The sequence below is a fragment of the Poeciliopsis prolifica genome, unplaced genomic scaffold, assembly GCF_027474105.1.
Source record: "Poeciliopsis prolifica strain line A6 unplaced genomic scaffold, Auburn_PproV2 SCAFFOLD013, whole genome shotgun sequence".
NCBI lineage: Eukaryota > Metazoa > Chordata > Actinopteri > Cyprinodontiformes > Poeciliidae > Poeciliopsis > Poeciliopsis prolifica.
In genome coordinates this window covers 11,633,908-11,653,723 of record NW_026562388.1, presented here as the reverse complement: position 1 = coordinate 11,653,723, position 19,816 = coordinate 11,633,908, and the positions used below count along the sequence as shown (strand labels likewise).

The 19,816-nt window shown below is 35.8% G+C and overlaps 1 protein-coding gene across 12 annotated transcripts in view; it reads left to right on the top strand.

The window, feature by feature from the left end:
• The window catches only part of ttll5 (tubulin tyrosine ligase-like family, member 5), a 61,127-nt gene that overhangs the window by 1,529 nt on the left and 39,782 nt on the right, over positions 1-19,816 (top strand). For all 12 annotated transcript variants that reach the window (XM_055038204.1, XM_055038203.1, XM_055038205.1 and 9 more), the window contains 12 exons: positions 2,185-2,291; positions 2,395-2,477; positions 3,113-3,219; positions 3,484-3,614; positions 4,458-4,540; positions 6,173-6,242; positions 6,318-6,402; positions 9,070-9,171; positions 9,286-9,377; positions 9,492-9,599; positions 18,488-18,569; positions 18,771-18,832. In XM_055038204.1, the coding sequence (XP_054894179.1) occupies positions 2,185-2,291; positions 2,395-2,477; positions 3,113-3,219; positions 3,484-3,614; positions 4,458-4,540; positions 6,173-6,242; positions 6,318-6,402; positions 9,070-9,171; positions 9,286-9,377; positions 9,492-9,599; positions 18,488-18,569; positions 18,771-18,832 (1,112 nt within the window). The remainder of the gene's footprint in view (positions 1-2,184; positions 2,292-2,394; positions 2,478-3,112; positions 3,220-3,483; positions 3,615-4,457; positions 4,541-6,172; positions 6,243-6,317; positions 6,403-9,069; positions 9,172-9,285; positions 9,378-9,491; positions 9,600-18,487; positions 18,570-18,770; positions 18,833-19,816) is intronic.

Sequence of the window (19,816 nt, the reverse complement as noted above, 5' to 3'; positions counted from 1 at the left end):
ACTCTTTAGTCTCACTTAGGTTCTTACCTTGCTGATCCCCTTGGCTGACATTACAAGATGTGCCTCTTAAGATATGATTAATGTGCCACTTTGATGGATCAAGATCATAGTTTTTTTCTAGTCTTTATCTTTACAAATTATTATAGTTTGTCTAAATTGTATTATATAATTATTGTTATACAGTCTCTTAGGATACTTTGCGAGATTCTAAGTAAATACATTCAAACCAAAATATGTTTTAGACAAAATCAGATCTGAACATTGAAGAGTTTGTTATAAATATTTGATATGCAAACAGGATAAGCTAGCTCTCCACTGTGAATGTGACAGCTGGTCTTTCTTCTTTCGGCCAAATAATTCCCTCTTTAAGCTATTCTTAGTCATACCTTACTGATTATTACTTTCAGCCTGCTTGTTCTGAGTTAGTTTGTGTGGACTAAAAATTCTCACATTTCTCTCATTATAACAGTGATAAGACATTTATTTTTAAAAAACCTAATCTTTAACTAACATAAGTTATGTAACATATAGTAAGATATAGTACAGCTATAGTGCTAACATTTTTGCTTTTTAATCTTATCTTGTCTTTTGTATTAGGTGGAATCAATAATTTAGAAAAGGGCAATGTACAACAGTCAGACAACACATTACACTGAATAATTCAAAGCACCACTACATATAACTTTACAGATACTACTAAAGATTCTAGAGCCCGAAGTGAGGCCTGTATACTCTGAATGAACATACATTAATAAATGTAATATCCCAAGAGTGCAAGACAGAGAGTAGTACAACTTTAGTGTTTTTTAAATTTTTTATTTTATTTTGTTCCATGAAAAGAGTATCAGAGAAATCTTAAATATAAGAATTATTAGCTGTGTCAAGTAAAACACAAAGTTTGGGATGGTAGTTAGTTAACAACACTTTTTTATTGCAGAACTGTGCAGACTATCCATTGTCTTGCTGAGAAATAGAAGGATCTGCGTGTGAAATGTACAATTCTTGAGAATTTTTTTTTTTTAACCTTTTCTTAACAGTGTTTGCTATCTTAGTTTCAGTTAGTAAGTCACAGTGATAGCAATGTGCTCATAATATTTTGAAAGTTTGCTGAAAGTTTTCTAGCATGTTTGCTGAGCTCTCATTTTCAGTTGGAAGTATTTTCAAGTATCTTTTTTTCAATGCCTTTCTTAAGAAGCAATTTAAGTTGAATGAGATCTGAAATGCAGTTGTGATCAGAGTTTTATTTTTATCTGGTATATCCATTTAAAATATCAGAATAGTTTGTCAACTTCTATACTTCTTGATATCTCAGTGAAACTTATTTACCACTCAGTTTCACAGAGTTGCTTTGAAAACTGGATGGATGAATTGTTTACATTTCATCCGCTTTATCTGTACCAGTCATACCTGATTGAGTCGCATTTCATCATCACTGTGATGCCTTATCTTATATTTGCTATGCGATATGCATGTCACTTCTAGTACTGCGAGATGGTTTGGAGATGGTTTGAAGTTTTGTATAAGGGTGAGTTTGTACAGTGAGGGGAAGCATTTGTTATTGGCTTTGCCAGTTTCTTGTCTTTATCTAGCTCAGATGTTCATGCTTTTTAGTAATGATAAGGCATGGGCTAGTATGAGATTTTTAAAGTAAAAACCATGACAGCTTGGTTCTTGCAAAAATTTTTAAACAGAAATGTATAATATTAACTATTTCCCTTTAAAACAAAACAGAAAAAAGAGTTATTTCTACTGCTACTAAGATATTTTAACATATTGAGTATTTATAAATAAACTTACGGTAATTATATCTTACTAACAATGATGTGAGGTATTCTATAAGATTATATATATCTGTCTTTTGCAACTTTGAAGATTTACAAAAAGCATTTTTTTTAATCCTTTTGAACAGGTAAAGGCTGCTTAACAGGTAAAACAACCTTTACCTGTTACAGTGCTACAATTTGGCTAATATCAGAGCAAAACAAAGCTTTGTTCATATTATGAACACAATGAATACATGTAGTTGAAGAAAACCTTGTAAATCTGACCAGCGACCATCCTGTGCCTAGTAATGGCTGATAAAATTTTGGGACATAACATTCAAAGTGGATCTTTGTTATATGGTTACAACTTTTCTTGTTGTAAGAAAAGTTTTTAATGTCATATTTCTATTTTTCCAAGTAGAGAACATCCTTGCATTGCATGGAGTGGCATTAGCAGGACAATCCCAGTTATTGTTTTTCTACCTGAGGCTGTTGTTTCAAAAAACAGGCGTATCTGCTCTGCTGGAGGTACACACATTTAAAGTTATATAACAGCACATTTTAAATGTAGAGCATTAATAAGTCGGACAATCTAATTTTTGCTTGTCTCTTGTGCGTTTCCTTTCACCAGAGAGATATAATATGTCCTTCAAGATTGTTCGCACAGATAGCCGCCTAGTACGACGAATACTCATCAATCATGGGTTTCATGAGGTAATGCTCATTCTTCATTCATGCAGGTTTAAAAGATTTGTGTCTCTTAGAACGAAAAGCTAACATTTAGCTTTCTCTTTTATTTGTTTATTCCCAGTGCAACTGTCAGAGCTGCTCTGGACAAAAAAAATTACACATTCAAAGCATTAATTTTGCTTTATCAATGGGTGCAATCCTATGTTTGGTTCACCTTTAAATCTCTTTTATATTTTAGTCCTGTGCTTGTTGACTTTCATTTGACCAGTGATCAAATTAACATGAGTGTCTGTCATAAAGAGCCACACTTTATTACAAATATATGGTGGTAGTCCCAAAAACAGAGTAGTTGTTTGAATTTTGTATTCTGATAAATATTATATTTTATTAAATATTGTGTTTAGTGTAAAACTCAGAAAGCATTCTCGTGGCACAAAGGAACATTTTTGGATTGGCTGTTTTTCTGATGTAATTTTAAAAGTTCATGCTGTAATTTTGTCCATTGGCTGTGGAGTGATCTGGTTCTGAAATTCACATAATTCAGTGCTGCTCTTGGATTTTATTTCCCAGAGCATGGCAGTGATTTAACTAACTTTATTTTAGTGATTGCTTTTTGGGATGTGATTCAGCACAAGTCAGTTCACGTTTCTGTCATCCAGGTTCACCCAAACAGTAACAACTTCAACTTGATGTGGACTGGATCTCACCTCAAGCCTTACCTACTGCACAGCCTTCAAGAGTTCCAGAAGGTCAACCACTTTCCCAGGTACGCTGGAATACCCGGGTGTACTGTTACTGGTTTCTGTATTATAAATAACACTACTAATCCTTTCCAAACCCCTCAGTTCAGGCAATGTATTTTTTGGCTTCTCCTGCAACACACATTTAGTTTGGACTGGTGCCTCTCTGAAGTATGAAATGAATCACACTGTCAGGCAGAGGGTGTTCTATGACTGTCATCTATTTCTGTATTTGTTATGTCATGTCAAAGTAGAGCACATTTTAAACTGAAATCTCTGCTGATTTCCAGGTCATATGAATTAACTCGCAAAGACCATCTCTATAAAAACATCCAGCGGATGCAGCAGACTTATGGCTTCAAAAACTTCCATATAATTCCTCAGACCTTTGTGCTTCCCTCTGAGAGCGAGGAATTCCGCAGTAAGACCCTGTCCTGATTCACTTAGCTTAAACAGAGCTGCCTTTATGATATTGAATGCTTGGAAAAGCATTAATACCCCTTCAACTTTTTTCACATTCAGTCATATTACTACCATAGACTTCAAATTATTTAATTAAAATTTAACACAACAATTGTGCTAATTATATAGTGGTGGAAGGAAGAGATTAAATGGTTGTTTACTAAATAAAATTGTGAAAAGTACAATTGACATTTGTATTCATCTCAATTTCATATGATAGCCTGAAATAAAATTCAGTAAAAACCATTTAGCTCAACAAGTCGCTTGATTAGCAAATGAAGCTTCACAGTGTGTAATTTACTCTCAGCACAAGTAAAGCTGTTTTGTGAAGGCCTCAGTGGTTTGTTACAGAACACTAGTCTACAAACAGCATCACCAAGGCAAATAAACACAGCACACAGAGCACAGATAAAGTTGTGGGGAAGTGCGTTGGTCGGGTGACACTAAATCAGAGCTTCAAACCTTACATACTAAAGGAACGTGTGTCAGAGAACTGACCCTGCATATCGTTTTGGACACAACATCCACCCCTACAAAATGCAGAATTTTATTTCTAAAAATGTTTGAAAAGCATATATAATTTTCCTCCTTCATAATACAAAAACATTCTTTTCTGTTGGTTTGTCACATAAAACCCCAATAAAAATATATACAAATATGTAGTCATTACCACATATTTGTGGTAATAACCTTATAAAATAAAAATAAGTTGAAGGGGTGTAAATACTTTTGCAAGATACTTAATTTTTCACAGTGTCTGACATCTGTAGCGTTTTCCAAAAGTTCTCTTTGTCCCACTCAGGTTGTTTTGCTAAGGACAAGGGGCCATGGATAATTAAACCAGTTGCATCTTCAAGAGGACGGGGAATCTATTTGGTCAGCAATGTAGGTGAATTTCACTTTTTAAAATTGTGCAATTTCCCACTCCAAAATCCTCAAATGCTAACATAAGATCACATGAGCTAATTTACCAATGTTGACAACAGTTGGAAAGATGAAATTTTTAAGTTGAACTACATTTGTTGTCATCCTCACATGACAAAGAGTTGATGAAGGCCAAATTGAGTGTGAATGCTTTAAAGAAACTTAAAAAATAAGTAACTGGTCTATTTGCTATGGTAACTCAAAACGCAGGAGTAAACGTCTTGCCTTAGCAAATTTGCAATGAGACAGGTATACATCAATTTGTACACCACAGGTGAATATTTCTTAGAATGGGTCAAAACAAAAATAAATTGGATTAAAATGGAAAAGAAAGTATACAGATGTGTGCAATTTAACTCAACATAATATTTGGGCATTTTGATGACAATTTTTCTTAATATTTCACAAGAACTAAAAATAAACTGTAGTGGTTTAATGTTGTAGTTACAAAATAGTTTGCCTATATGTAAGAAATGTCAGTAGGAAAGGTGAAATTGTGTGATGTGAATTGGAGAAGGGATGAATTTACTTAAAGCCGTTTAAATTTCATTGTTTTGTTCTTCATTTTATGTGTTTCTAATTTGTTATGCCAACTAATATTCTTCGGTTTTCTCTGCTCAGTTTTTGTTTTCCTTAAAACTGTTTTGTGTTTTTTTGGAAATAAAATATTTTTGTGTAATTGTGTACCAAGCATGACGCTGTAGTAGGAGAAAGGAAAAAAAAAACTTACAATAATTACACAACAGGACCAATGTGATTTAAAAAAAATACTTTAGATAGTGACGATAAATTAGCACATACTTGAAACAGAAGATACCGAACCTCCCTTTTAATATAAATGCCCTGGTGTCAGTCTTTTTTTTTTTCTTGTGTCCTACTAATTCATGTGTAAGCACAGATTTATATTATTCGTGTGGGAGTAAAGTTTGTGGTCACGGACATGAAAAATGTTGTGTGAACCCAGGCAGTCACTTTGCCAGATGTTATCTGACTGTGGGGGTTGTGCTGATACAGTTGTCTTTGAAATAAGCTTCAACCAGACATTAATAAGCCCAGTGGAGTAAATCACACGCTTTCAAGGACTCGACTCTTGGAGGAGGCCAAAAAGGTTCTCACTCTTGGAAAATAGATCCACGATTCTTCTTCTCAGGCATTTTTATGCAATGGTGGAAAGAATGTCAGCTTGATATTTGGAGAGAAGAAAGAAATACGTTCATTTTTTCGGTTTGGTTTTGCTCTGAACTCCTGCCAGCGCTGGGGTTACTCTACCTCCTCCCTTCCAATCTCAACTCAACTTCACCACCTGCAACACATAAATGACCCATCTCCCAGCACCACATTGTGTTTTTATAGGCTGTTATTGAAGGTTGACCTGCTATGACCAGCGTCGCAGAAAAGTCTCCTCATGCGACGATCCTTTGATGTTCATGATTTACTGCAAAATTGTGGCAGCTGCTTGGAGTTGATATTTTAATGTTGTTTTATATGAATGAACTTGTACATTATTTCTTTAACTCCAAGATGAAATACTGACTGCATATCTTCTTTGTGTGTTTTTCTTGTTGTCGCCTTTGTGTTGTTTTTCATGAATAGCCAAATCAGATTTCAATGGATGAAAACATCTTGGTGTCTCGCTACATAAATAACCCCCTATTAATCGATGGTAAGACATGGTGGATATTTTGACTGTTGGACACTAAAACTCTTTATGATCAGTCCTCATTGTTTTTGCTTACAGAGTTCAAGTTTGACGTTCGTTTATATGTAGTGGTGACATCCTTCAACCCGCTGCTCATCTATGTCTATGAAGAGGGTCTTGCTAGGTATGTATATGTAGGTTTTCAAATACTTATGTAGTAGTTACATATCATTGATCACATTGTTTATTTTTGTAGAAATATATTGTAATATTAAATGCTATTATGTGTGTAGTGGTAGAGCTTCCAAATTGAAACTACAGTAACTACTTAATGAAGGATGTACCTTTTGTACAATATTGGTGGACATGATGACAAAGTCAACTGTTGCAGCCACTATCTGACTTTGTTGCTGTCTGATGTAGCTTGAATTGATAATTGAATTGTTGCCAATTGATAATTGAATTATTAGAGGTGTGTAAAAACCCTTACAATTAATTCATATTTTATTGCAGCAGCCTAATCTGACATTAAAAAAGTTTGAGAACAATTCAGCTTTTAACGTGGGTCTCTTAGTGTTTTGAATGACGAGAGGACCACACAGGAAAGGCACATACACATGCTAGCACATGTGAGTGCGTGAGTGCAGGCACATGTGAGTGCGAACAAAAAAGGTATTTTAATAATAAAAACATCAAACTATGATAACAAAATCCAAAACATGGAGAACATACAGCAGTGCAAGGATCACAAAGAGGAGACTAGAAAACCTTGTTGGGAGTACGTAGTAACTTATCAAATTATAATCCCTAGCAATATATCAAATTTTTAAGTACTAAACTTAAAAAAAGCACCTGAAATCTGTAAGATAAAGATTGAACAAAAGCCACAGTCCCACTGATCATAACAGTAATTTTTTTAGCAGTCTCTCAGTCCCCATGTTTTTGTGCAAAATAACTGGTGGCACAATTATTGGTACCTCCGTACTTTCTCCGTCCCTACTTTACCAATTGACCAACATAGTTGTCTACTATAATATTTCATAGGATTGGATCACACAGGAAGAGGTTTCCATAAGGGTTGGCTCCGGATTAGTGGGAATAGTAATTGTCTGACAACACAAATCTCTGCCGAGAGCTGCAGTCTCTAGCCAAGCTTTCGCCTCATACAGGCCTCCTCCCCTGAGCCTTCCTTACACAACTTCAGCAGACTGACTAGCTGCAGCAATTGGCAAACATTTTGTGAAACTGCGTCATCTGAGTTTATGATATGAACTACTCCTCAGTCCAATAATCCTAAAAAAAATTGTAAACAGCTTAATGGAGAAAGTTTGTTGTGATGATATACTGACGAAGTGTCAAAGAGTAGGAGCTTCTTAAAGGATCGGGGCAATTTCAAGGCATCAAATTGTGAAATCAAATTTCTTTTAAGTTATGTTTGATGTATGCAGAATTGTATAACAAATGAAGGTAACAGAGTTACTTGTATGTGTTATAAAATGTCACTGTCAGACATTATGCATACAGAAAGATGCAAAGACCTATTTTCATCTTATTTCTTTAATGTGTAAAGTGTCACCAAAGGCAATATGTCCCACTCTTTAGTCAAGCATGTAAGCTGTAAATAATTGTGATAACTTCAGCTTCATATTTACATATACATCTTAAAAACCATTCAAACTAAAAGCAGATCATTTTTATGTGGATTGATAGATGATCATGCTTTTTGTACCGCTTCAGCTTCAATTATGCTTTGTTTAATCTATTAGTCTATCACCTGAAATAAATCTTCAAGAAGAAAATAAAAATGCAAACTCTATTGCTACTGAAGTGTTTTAGACGTTTTTTTACTATTGTGAATTTCACTCTGGGATTAATAAAGTATACCCATTCATTCATTATACACTGCAAATTTACATCAAAAGTAATTTCTGAACGCTATCTCCGCTAACGTGTTTTGCTCTAAATAAATTAAAATAAATCCAAGTAAAGCAGAACTTATCATGTATTGCTGATTATAATATGACATTTTTTAGCATGTTTCACAATATGTGCTATGTTAAAGTGCAGTTTTGAGCAATCTACCAGTTTGTTCAATTGTGCTTTAATGTGGATTTAAATCCTGCAGGTAGTTTACTGTTTACGTTTCTTATTTAAGATTTGTTAGATTAATCATAGTGATATTCTTCATGTTTCCACAAGAGGGCACTCCAAGCTTTTAGAAAGCAGCCTCTGTATCCAACTACTGTTGTGATGTTGAAACAAAGCACGCCATTGTTTCAGCTGTAGGATGTGCTAATCAAATGTTGTTGTTGTTTTTTTTTCAGTTATTGTTTAGATATCATCTGAACAAAACTTAACTTAAATTCTTAATTTTCTTTTTCATTATTTGAAAGTAATCACATTTTTCAAAGTTAAACCGTAAACAGACTATGAACTGATACAGGTAGGCCAGGAGCGGGAAGATGATTTAGTGAATAGCTGGCTCCTCGCCTCGCTCTGATAGAAGTATGTGCTCATGCTGGAAACACCGTGCCACTGCCCTCTTATTTTGCTGGCTTCATTATCAACTGTGAGCAATAAATCATGGCTAGGTTCTGAATCCTGCTTTTATCTCCTGACATTCCTTTGGTGGTGTTGATATTCAGGTACGCGGTGGTGTGCCAAGGAATTTTCATTATAACACATGTGGCACCCACTGCTCTGAAATTCTATCAGAGACTATTTTCTCCATTACGTGCTGCAATTATTAAGTCAAGTTACAGCTTCATGAATGTAGAAGAGAAAATAATTCATGAATGTATTCTTTTTTTCCCCTTTATCTTGAGTTAAAAACAAACCTTTTTCTCCATAGATTTGCTACAGTTAAGTACGATCAGACTACAACACACATCAAGAACAATTTCATGCATCTCACCAACTACAGTTTGAACAAAAAGAGCAGTGATTATGTCAGGTAAGCTGCTTCAGTGCCTCATAAATCTGTTGAGTGTGTTGCTTTTAAGGGAAGCCTCCTGACTCATCCCTTTACCTCAGCTTTGGTCTTTGAAGTGCATTTCTTCTCTTTCAGCTGCGATGACCCTGAAGTTGAGGATTATGGGAACAAATGGAGTATGAGTGCAGTGTTGAGGTATTTGAAGGAGGAGGGAAAGGACACCACATGTGAGTGAGGCAGTTTTATTTTTATTGAGGTTTTTCTTTTTTTTTTGCATCTAAGACTTCATGAGTTTTATTGAATCACATTTAAACTATTTATTCCCATTTATTCCCTTCTAGTGTTGATGAGGCAAGTGGAGGACCTCATCATCAAAGCCGTGCTTAGCGCCGAGCTGCAGATAGCCACAGCCTGCAAGATGTTTGTTCCTCATAAATCAAACTGCTTTGGTAATTTTTTCCATTTTTCTTTGCACTATTCTATGTCCATCCTCTATAGACAATCTCTTCTTCTTCTTTAATTCTTATAACCATGACAGAATCCAACTTTCATGTATGTCTTCAGGATAGTTTGTGCTATTTTTACAACAGTTCAGACATACTCACAAATGCAGAAAGGAGATAAACACTGAACTCATAAATTTTTTTCTCTGTAAATATATTTATGCACTGACATGAAAGAAATGAGTCCTGTCGAAAACAACCGCAGTAACCCGCATATGAGAACAAATCAACAAAATTATGATCACAAATTGTGTATAGTAAAGTGAAACAGCACAGGGAATAAGTTTTACACATTTTCTGAAATTGTATTATTGTTAGAAAAAATTATTGTATTTTCATATTTAATGTTCAGTAGAAAAACCTTTTTTGGTGATTATGGCTTCAAGTGCAGAAACTATTTGCATGCATTGGTCAAGTGTGATTCTGAACCCTTCTTCTGTCGTTTAATCTCACATGTTGTGGAGAACTCTTCTATTCATTTCATGTTGAGGTTTTGTTGATCAACTTGAAGGATCCAAATGCAGAGCCTGACTGTGACAGAGTTCTGCGTTAACGACCAACCAGGTTAAGTTACGGACGGGGAGGAGTCACAGAAGAGCAGACAGAATAACGGAAAAATCCAGCAATGAACAATGAAAAGCCAAGAGCCTAAATACCAAGGCAGGGAAAGAAAATGACAAAGGAATCAGATGAACTAATCACAGGAGATGTGGTGCAGCTGTGGCAGAAGGAAAACATTGAGACTGTTGGAGGGAAATTAGTTACCCAAAGGGAGCTGGGACATTAAACCAGAATGAAAAGACTAACACAAATCTAGGGGAAAAAAATTTAAATGCACAAAAAAACAGGAATAAATTGAGAAAGTAAACAACAACTTATTTGCATCACAAATAAGTAAGGTGAAAATGGCAAGATCTGTAGAACCAACACAAATAAGTGATCAGAAAACAAATACGTAAAAAATAAAACTAAACACCCGAGGATCATAACCATTCACTTTGATCTTCACGTCTTTCCACTTATGATCAATGAGATTCTCTGACACAAGTTGGGAGTTTCGTTATCTGAATTCATGGGGTCTTTATCTTGTTGAAATGTCCAAGATTCTATTTTTAGATCCTTACCAGCAATGTTTTAGTAAATTTGTCCATTCATCCTTTTTTCAATCACTGGATGTCCGCTAGTACCATATGTTAAAAATAACTGCCCAACACCATGAAGCTCCCTTCTCAAAACTACATTGTTGTTATTATGCTTTTGGGTGCTGTAGAATGTCATTTTACGCCTCCAAACATCTTGTGTGAAATTTCGGTCTAATCCGACCACATTTTATTCTCTCAGTATTTTATTGTTTTAACCAAATGTTCTTGTTCAAACTTGTAGTCTTGTGCAACAAATGTGCATAGTAGTGTTTGTGGTTAAGTACATTTCTTCAAGTTTACATGGAAAAACAGTTTCGCTAATTCCAGGTTATTCTGAGGCTTTCTGTGCATAGTCCTCGACTTTTCAATTCTTACTGTTTTCTTTTAGTTCTCTGTCAGATAGTTTCCAAGAACGACCTGGTAGGTGGCTGGTTTATACTAAAATGATTTTTTCCCCCACTTCCAGATAAGGGTCCATTGGGTGTTCACCAGAACATTCACAATTTTAGAAATGGGTTCTAAATAAAATCTGTGTTTGGCAACAATGAGATTGTTATTCCCTTCAAGTGTTGATGAGACAAGTGGAGGCTTTCTCAAGTCTGCTGGTCTTGAGAGAGCATTTTGCTTTTACCCATTATGAGATGCTTCTTGTTTGATATCCTTGGTAATGAGCAACCTTTGTATAGGTCAACAGGTAAGAACAGCTAATAGAAGGCAGGATTGCTTTCTTAATACTGACAGAATTTAGTAATTCTCAGAAGACGCCATGAAGCTATCACCAACAAAGTCTTTTCTACTGTTTCATACACATACAAATTCCCTGTGTCATTCCACTTTAATACATATAACTTATAGACCAGTTTGGTTTATTTGCATGGATTACTTTGATTTTGTTTTACCAACATTTTGCATGTGAACAGGCTAGTTGGAAATATATCAATAGTTATTAGAGATGCTCAGTACTTATTTTAAACACTGTAGGTAGATAGCCATACATGGCACACCCTTTACATTTTCTTTAAGTTTCAAATGGTCAAGCAGTTCCTTAATAATTTTTTGCCTCCAGTTCCATGCTGAGGCAGTAGAGGCTTCCTGCCTGGTGCTGCCTTCTAACTGGCTGCCGGCTTGTTGAGGACCTGTCGACTGGAGCAAGAATTTGCTTCCTCTCTTCGTTTGCCATTCAAGCTTTGCCTGATTTAGGCTGACTGTTTTCTTGGCTAGTCTTGCTCAGCGGCGAGCTCGTGTGAACTCCATTTTGGAGCCATTACCCATGTTAGTATTGGCACTAATTGTCTGCGCTCTTTCTGAATCTGGCAGCCTTTCTGAGATTTTGGGGGTTTGAAAGTGAGCACATTGGCTCAGCTTCCCTCTAGCACCACTGTCTCTTTCTCAGTCTCTTTTTCCTTTTTCTTACTGTGTCTTTTTGTTTAAAAATTCCCCTCCACCCCACCATCCACCCTCCCTTTCCCCCACTACTCGCACTCAGTTTCACCTCTCAGATGCCAGAAAAATAGAGGCTTCCCGAGACATAATAGCTCTCTGATTGGTAGTTGTTTGGGCTGTACGTAGCTGCATGGACTCACGATCACAAAGTCGCCTGCATAAAGATGCAATCTGCACCCACAGCATCACTGCTATGTTGAAACCGCATTAAATTAAGGTGTGAATGTTGCCCCTGAAAGAATTTACAGGGTAATGTAGCCTATCTAATATCAACTCGCTTCTCAGTCATCCACATCAGAGGGACATGATGGCAATCTGAACCTAAATGTTTGTAAATTAACACATTAAGGTTTACTACTTATTTTCAACAGTGTAAAATACATATCAAACTCCACAATGAGCTGTTTATTTCAAATAACAAATAGATAAATGCAAGTCTTTTTTGGTATTTTCAATCAAATCTTTCTTAAGCACATTGAAACATCACATCCCAAAACAAACAAATGAAAGTTTTAAGGGACTTTTACACTCCAAAAGGTTATCGTACTTTAAAGACTGTAGACTTCAATCATCCAGTCAGATAGAGTTAAAATGGGGGGGAATTCAAGTCCATAATTCCTTCCCCTCCACTGCAGAGATCTGTGGCCAGAGATAACTTTCAGAATAAAATGTATCATCTTTGAGATCAAAAAGATATGATTCATAGTACTGTCACGACAGCTAGTGTCTCATTTTAACACTATCTGTCATGAGTCATAAATGAATGACTTGGACAACATGGTGCAAAAGAACTGATCTATATTACATGTACATTCATGTATAGTAACTTGCAAAAGCTTTGATACCGCTTTGCTTCTTTGTATTTCCTTACATAATGACTACAAATTCAGTTAACTTTATTGGGATTTTATATGAAAGTTCCATACAAGGTGGTGTAATGAAGGATATGATGGAAATGAAGTGGTTTCTCAGCCATTGCTATTTTTCAAATAACGACGGGGTTAAACATTCAGTCCGTAGATGTTAAATTCTTATACAAAACTGCCCTTGCTGCTTTGTGTTGATTCTACAAAATATTGATTCTGAGGGGCTGAATACAGTTACACTAGGAGTTAAAATCACCACATTTGTTACAATAAAATATTACATTTATTTGTTTGGATGATGATATTACAAAGTCTGCAATGATACGATTATAATTCAGTTTAGCTCATCTACATCAACTTAGAAGACAAGTCAAATATGAGTTTACATTTTAGTTCTAAATTATTGTGATTTAGAAAAAATATTTTTCTTAAGGAAGAAAAGTAACTAACATGGTCTCACAATTGTGAAGTATAAGTATGTTTATGAATCAGTTCAATTAAAAGTGCCCTTGATGATTGTTAAGCCATAATGAATCAGTTAGTAAACTTTATTAAATTCACACAATAAATGTACAAATTTGAAGTCCCTTTTTATACTTTAGAGCAGAATTTTATCTTTGTTAGTCGCTCAGACGAAACATTTTGACCAGAACTTAACCAAGATCACCACTTATCCTATTCGTCAGTCTAAATGCTGATGATCTGGATTTATATTTTCATTTTGCCTTGATGTAATACAATTTTAATTTAAATTAATTAAAAATGTATATAGCTGGACTGATGTATTGATACACCCCTGTTGCATGCTACATTTTTTAGGCTTTAATTTTTTTAAAAGTTGATAAATAATGTATTATTTTCCTTCCCCAATTCTATTAAATGCTTTTTGTCTTGATAATTCATATAAGAATCAATCAAATACAGTGAGGTTTACGATTGTAACTTGACACAATGTGAAAAAGCTTAAGGAGTTTAAAGATGTTTGCAAGGCACTGTATCTTCGGAACAAAAGCAATTAAGTCCAGCACTTTTGTTTTAAGACTCATAATGAAACGTGGTCTACTCTGAAGATGTAGACTATCTCACTTCAGCCCTATCGGTTTACTGTTGAATCAAGTGTAATTTTGTTGTCTACAGATGGCCCCAAGGTAGTTAATTATAGCATTCATGGTGTGTCTACAGGATTAAGTTTCTAAAGACAGACACTGACGGTTCCAGAGGACCACCCTCATCCTCTCCCTCTTAATCTGTCTCTTGGTGTGCTCATGTTGCATGCAAGCTCCCTCTCTAGGTTTGAGTATATGTGCAGTGTGAGTACAGGGACATGCTTAGACCCGCGTGGAGTGTATTGTTACATACATAAAGGTCTGTTTCAGATCCTGGAGTTTATTCTAATATGTTTGTGTGATGGATCCATGTCGCTTTAATAAAACCTCTCAAAGTCCTATTCTGTACTCCACAGTTTCCTCCCTTCCTTATTCTCAGTATGTTCTCCCACTCCACACCCTAATGTACCCCCATGCTTCTTTTATTGCCGGGCCTCAGCAGCTGTTTATAATAGTAAACTACAAAGTATGTGTTTTACTGATAAAAGTAGTAATTATTTTGTGTTTTTTTATATACAATCACTGGCATGTCTGAAGAGAGAGCCTTGCAAAATCATTAAGTACGTTATAATCCTAATTTACTTCAAAATTTTCCCTTTGATTTTAAAGTTTATTAATGGCTTTAAAACAATAGGATTTCTTCCTTTTTGCTCAAATTATACTGTGCATCTACATGTGCGTACAATAAAAAATCTTTTTATAGCTCAGTAATGTCTCATGTGGGATGAAGTAAAAACTTTTTTTTTACGCTGTAAGAAGTGTGTATGGGTGTATGAGTCTTTCTGCGGGGAGAAAAATGCCACCCATGCAGCTCCTCACCGCTGCTGTGTGATTAATGGACAGGCTTTTTGCTGAGAGATGCTGATTACGAGATGTTTTGACTAAGATCTGATTAGCCAAGCCAAAGGCCTATTTTATTACACACAAAACATTCCACTTACTGGTCCTGTGTTCCACCAAGCGTACCTCATTAAGTGCTGAGTGTTGGTTGGATCAGCCCCTCTTTCCGTTTCAGATACTTTTCTCAGTAGTGCAGGGTTTGCATCCCCTGCAATGGCAGTGTAGCTGCTGTGTAAGCGATTAATGGTTTAGTTCCTGCTATCACAATAAGACTACAGAGTGCTTACTAGAACTTTAATTTGTTGTTCTCCGAGGGTTTCCACATCTGCTGTGCTTCTTCCAGCAGCAGTGAAACAGTTTAACTGCCGTAACTTATCCCAGAATGACGTGAAAGTAATTCAATTGTCCCATTGCATGAAGAAAGCACACTTGAAAGATGCTCTTGTTATTGTGGGCTACCAGGCTTAGTGGCCAGGGTGGGGTGATCATTGTTTTTGGGTGTTTGTCTCTTGTGGTGAACTTTTCCAGCAGCGCCCCTCCTATAATAAAGAAAATGCTCTTCATCATCTCTTTTTTTTTTCTGTCACGGGTGTCCTGTCCCCTCCCCTCTCTCTTTGAGGGGTGTGATGTAGATGTTGAGCGCCTCACGCCTGCTTGTCTATGATGCTTGTTGTGGGCTGTCTGTGGGCACATTTAAAAGCGCTCCCCCGGCAGCGGTCGAGCCACAGAACAAACGTGTCTGACATTAAGCTGCTCAGCAGGCTCGTGGGGCATCGGCGGCGTCTGCTTCTAATTGAGGGAAAAATTTGTGGCACATGGAGTCTGCTTGTCGGAGGCTGGTGAGGTGGTTGCAACACCTCTCCATTTTCCCCCTGCTCTTGTTGGGCCACTGATGAGGCAAAGCAGGCTCAAAACCTCAATTATTCCAGCACACTGTTCTCCAACACTAATGTTTTATGATGATACATACACTTCTTCTCTCCATGTTTCATGTCGTCTGTATGTTTTTTTTTCCTTCACTGAATTAAATAGAATAGGATTAGCTGACAAGTGGAAAATAAAATCTTGTAAAGTCTTGCACTGTTTAACATCAGGGGGTCCTGTCCATCTTGTGCAGATGTATTATAGTCCCTGGCTCATGAATGGATGGCAGATTTACTTTCGTTCCGTCGGTAAGAATCAGTTTCAGTTTATGCGATTTACACTCCTTAAAACAATAAAAGCACAATGCGTTTGAAATATTGTAGCTTGATTAATACAAAATACATACTTATGTGGATTCCAGTCCTTGTTTTCTTGGAAAATTAGAGAGGACACAGTGTACTTTTGAGAAACATGATTTTAAAAGTCAAAGTAAATAGTAATTATTTATTATAAAAGTCAAAAACATACAGCTTACAGTCAACAAGGTCACCAGAGATGCAGTGATCAGAAATCTTTTTTGAATGATCTTTTGTCAACATGGTTCTTTCTGAAGAGTCTGGGATTTTCTTCATTTTCTAGATCTTAATAAGTATTAAAAAAAACATTGAGGTGTGGAGTATTTGACAATCTCCACACTTTCCCCTCTTTCCATGTTTTAAAAGAAATTAGTCTGTACTGAATAAATGCATTTGCCAAATATTTTAATCATTGATATATTTATTGGTTTTTGACTAACTGAATTCACACTCATTCAAAAAAGGAAATTTTACTACCTGTTTTGTCTTTAGACAATTTTAACGTTAGGATGAACTGTACCTGTTTGTTTATACTTTGTCTAAAATGCCAAAAAAATCCCACTAAATGCATTTTCAGGAGATTTTACAAGAAAATCAGGCATCATTATGAAGAGTATTTGTGAGTTCAGCTCCAGCTTTCACCAGGGAAACCCCTTTACCTTGATACTGGTATAGAGAGTTAACTATCAATGCTTACGTTGATAGTCAAATCATTAATAGAGACATGGAAAATAAAATTTCTCATTTTATATCCAAATAATGTAGAACCACTTAAAAGGAAACAAATGAATTTTCTGTATATCCTCAACATTTTTTAAAAATTCCTACTTGATACTTTATACTAAAGAACTTGATACTTACTTGATAAAAACAAATATCTTCACCAGATAGCTGACTTTAAATATGGACATTTTCTTCTCATTTAAGCAACCCACAATTTATTTTTTCTGATTAGTTTGCACTTCATTCATGTTCTAAGTTACAGTAACACCATTTGGTTAAAGTGGAACGGCTTAGTTTTATCAGTGTTACCTTAGGTGCAATTTGAGACCATTGCCAGTTGTCATGCTGGGTTTTGTGTGCTTAGCACTGGCATTGACCTGAGATGCTAAAGCAAACAGTGCTGGTTATTGCAGCTTTGAAACAGCCCCCCCACCCCCCAGCCTATTCTCAACACAGTCTGTTCTTTTGAAGTGCCATTAGAAGGATTTTTCCTTTGGCTTTTTGGCCGGGTGCTACCCTAACCCTGTAAAAAGACTGTGGTTTCCCTGCACGCTTCTGCTGGGGCTGGTGGCTTATTGGGTGACACTCCCCAGAGCAGTGTGAGGCTTTTCATATGGCGCATATACTCTGACAGCTTCAGTAAGCCACATATCAGTCAGCCAGTGAAACGGGAGAGGAAAATCGAGATGAAATGGGTGATTTTTTTTTTCTTTTACTCTGTGAACTTCCTGACCACTTTGTGAAAGGCCTTTATTGTGTCACTCAGTGCTTAGCTGTTACTGGAGTGAAATACTGTATGTACAATACGCTGCCTAAGGCTTTCTAATTCCCCAGGTTTTGCCACTAGGGACACACCCTCACATTTCAAGCTGTGCTTGTGACTTTTATTGAGATGGACGTGATGTGACCTCAGAAATAAATCGAAACTTTTTCTAATGGTTCTTAGAATCATTCACATGTTGTTGAAGGGCAGTGTGGATATTCAGAATTTCTAATCTTCTTCTGAATATAATATAAGATTAAATACCAATCTATGCCAATACTCACATTGGCATAGATAGATATGCCAATATATCAATCTATCTATCCAGAAGGTGGGGATTTTTTTTATCCTCACCCTCTGGATTGTCCATCAGCTTTAAATTCAGTTCAATTCAAATGAAGAAATACCTTATTTATTCCAAAGGGAAATTGAATGCCATAACTCATATCATGCAAATTAAATGTTGCAGTCAGTCTTGCAACAAATCAGGTGACTTTGACCTGAACACTGGTGCTGCATAACATTTTCATTACTGTCATGATATCAAAACCAGTGGGAATAATTGCCCAAACATGCAATGCCTCAACCAAAAAACGTATGAACCAAAGTCTACAGAAAGAACAAATCAGAACTAACATGATAAAGATACTCCAACATACTGCCACCATTCCAAACTAAATTAGCTAATTAAAAATGTTAATTTTATCTGGTGACTGTCCTTCTTTCCGTAGAACTCTACGGGTTTGATGTCCTAATTGACTCCAATCTTAAACCGTGGTTGTTAGAGGTGAACCTTTCACCCTCTCTGTCCTGGTGAGTGACTCAGTTCTTTTTTTGTTTTACTTATTAGTAGAGTCTCATGTAGAGTATTTTAATTATCCAATTTGCTAAGAAGACAACCATTCATTACTCTGTAATAGCTCTAGCCACAAAAATACCAGAGCAGCATAAATATTTAGTTATTTGAAATATTTGCTTGATTAAAAATTTCATACCTTCTCTGTCTTTTTACAGCGATGCACCCTTGGATCTGAAGATAAAGGCTAGCATGATTGCAGACATGCTTTCACTTGTGGGTGAGTGCATGCTGAAACAATGAACAAATACATATTTCATTTGGTTTCATGGTTTTCCATTAGTAATTCGTCTTGATGAACCAAGGCATTTCAAAACACTTTGAAATGCCTTGTTGGTGAAAGATGCTAAACAAATAAAATTGGATTGATTGATTGATTGATTGATTGATTGATTGATTGATTGATGTGAGGTTATGATGCATGCATACTGCCTCCAAAAGTATTCACACTTGTTAAACTTTTCCAAAATTTCAGTTTCAACCACATACTTCAAAGTATGATGATTATGATTTTATTACAAAAAACAACCCAAGGTAGTGTATAAATGTGTATGGAAAATATCAATTTTTTGTTTCACAAGTTTTTACAAATAAAAATAAAAATACAGTGATGACATTGTTTTCAACTCTTTTACTGTGTTACTTCTAAATACTGTTCAGAGAGCAACTAAGTCACATAATTGGGACACAAACTCCATCTCTGGCTAATGTAATCTTTACGTAAATGCAGCTAAGAACCTCAAAGATTCTTAGACAACATTATCAAACTACATGGTTTGTGGCATTAAGGAGACATTGTACTACTTTTCAATAGGGATTTTATTCCATAAAGCCCAGACTTTTAGAGTGCATGACTAATAGCTGTTTTGTTGACAAATTCATTATGTATGGATTTCTACACCTCCTCCAGAGCTACCACAGCACACTTAACTCCTCCTCTAATTATGGGATTGTGAAATACATACGCATACCACACTTTCAGATGTATTTGTAAAATTAAATGATGTATTTTTTCTTCCACCTTACATGATTTGTCACAGCTCCAATAGATTTGGGGTTGTGACGTTACCAGATGTGAAAAGTTCAAAAAGTATGAGGCACTGTGGCTTCAGGCACAGTTCAGACTTTCGTTCTTAACACTAAATCAGAATGTTTTATTATTATACATCTCTTTTTTTAGTCATCACCCTGTTGACTTTGCTGC